This window comes from Myotis brandtii, unplaced genomic scaffold (assembly GCF_000412655.1).
Source record: "Myotis brandtii unplaced genomic scaffold, ASM41265v1 scaffold1040, whole genome shotgun sequence".
NCBI lineage: Eukaryota > Metazoa > Chordata > Mammalia > Chiroptera > Vespertilionidae > Myotis > Myotis brandtii.
Window position 1 is genome coordinate 742,110 of NW_005353498.1, and position 1,017 is coordinate 743,126.

General features: G+C 62.5%; 1 protein-coding gene across 1 annotated transcript in view; it reads right to left on the reverse strand.

Moving 5' to 3' along the window:
* The window catches only part of CPAMD8 (C3 and PZP-like, alpha-2-macroglobulin domain containing 8), a gene marked incomplete at its 5' end in the record, with an annotated part of 57,613 nt that extends 56,597 nt beyond the window's left edge, over positions 1-1,016 (reverse strand). The window contains one exon of the mRNA XM_005856713.1: positions 973-1,016. Within this exon, the coding sequence (XP_005856775.1) occupies positions 973-1,016 (44 nt within the window). The remainder of the gene's footprint in view (positions 1-972) is intronic.
* Position 1,017: the final 1 nt, after the last annotated feature.

Here is a 1,017-nt window from a genome sequence, read left to right on the forward strand (position 1 = left end):
GGTGTCTGGTTTGGGGGGGGGGGGGGGGGGGGGGGGGGGGGGGGGGCGCTGATCTGTCCGTGGCAGCGTCCCTAGCCCCTACCCAGTAGGTTCCAGCAGAACTGCCTGCCCCTGGATGTGACAAGGCCCAAATGCCTCTGGACAATGCTGAATGGCCCCAGGGGGACACAGATCGCCCTCTGGCTGAGAGCTGATATTCTAAAAGGTGTCCATCAGCACAAAAGTCTGCTGGGTTCCAACTTCACAAGGTCCAGGGGCGGGAACCCCATTGCTCGAAGCCAGCGTGCTGTCTTACTTTTCAAACTGTGATCTCAGAGGAGCAGTGCACCCCACGCTAGTCCCCTGGAGACCTGATTCTGGGAACTCCTGAAGGAGGGCTGCTTGCATAGCACCTCGGAAAGGCCGAGCCGGACCAAGCGGCTGAGCTGGGGCAGCAGGAGGCGGCCCCCCTGAACCCACAGCCTTGCAGGGCTCACCCGAACTTAGCAGGACTGGAAAGATTCCCTACGGAGCCAGCTCCTGGGAAAGTCACCTCCTCCCGTGTCAATCCCCCAGAAGCTCTGTAAGTGAACTCCAAGAAAAATGTGGAAGCCAAACAAACACTTCCTCCCCCACCACCACGCCCTGCCTAGGAAAACGAACTTTCTCCCATTTCTCAGTCAAAACGCGAACCTCTTACCTTCATGCCAGGGGCACCTTGAAATCGCCACCCCAGACCACAGCCACGGCCACCCAAGGGGGCAGCGTCTGCAGCCCGAGCTCTGGGGAGTCCCTGTACCTCCAGGGACCCCTGCCGAAGTCGCAGAGTGCCCCTTTTCCCAGTCCGACCCGTAAGTACTGGGGACAAGAAGCTAGGTCCCACCAGCGCGGAGGCTGTGTGGCCTCGGACGGGTGGCTGCACCTCTCTGAGCCAGTCTCTGGGACTCCCACCCGGGAGGCGGCCAGCCTCCTCGGTCGCCCGGGGCTACTCACGGGGCCTGGGGGCGGGCGGCGTGCACGCTGTCCCTCGGCGACAGA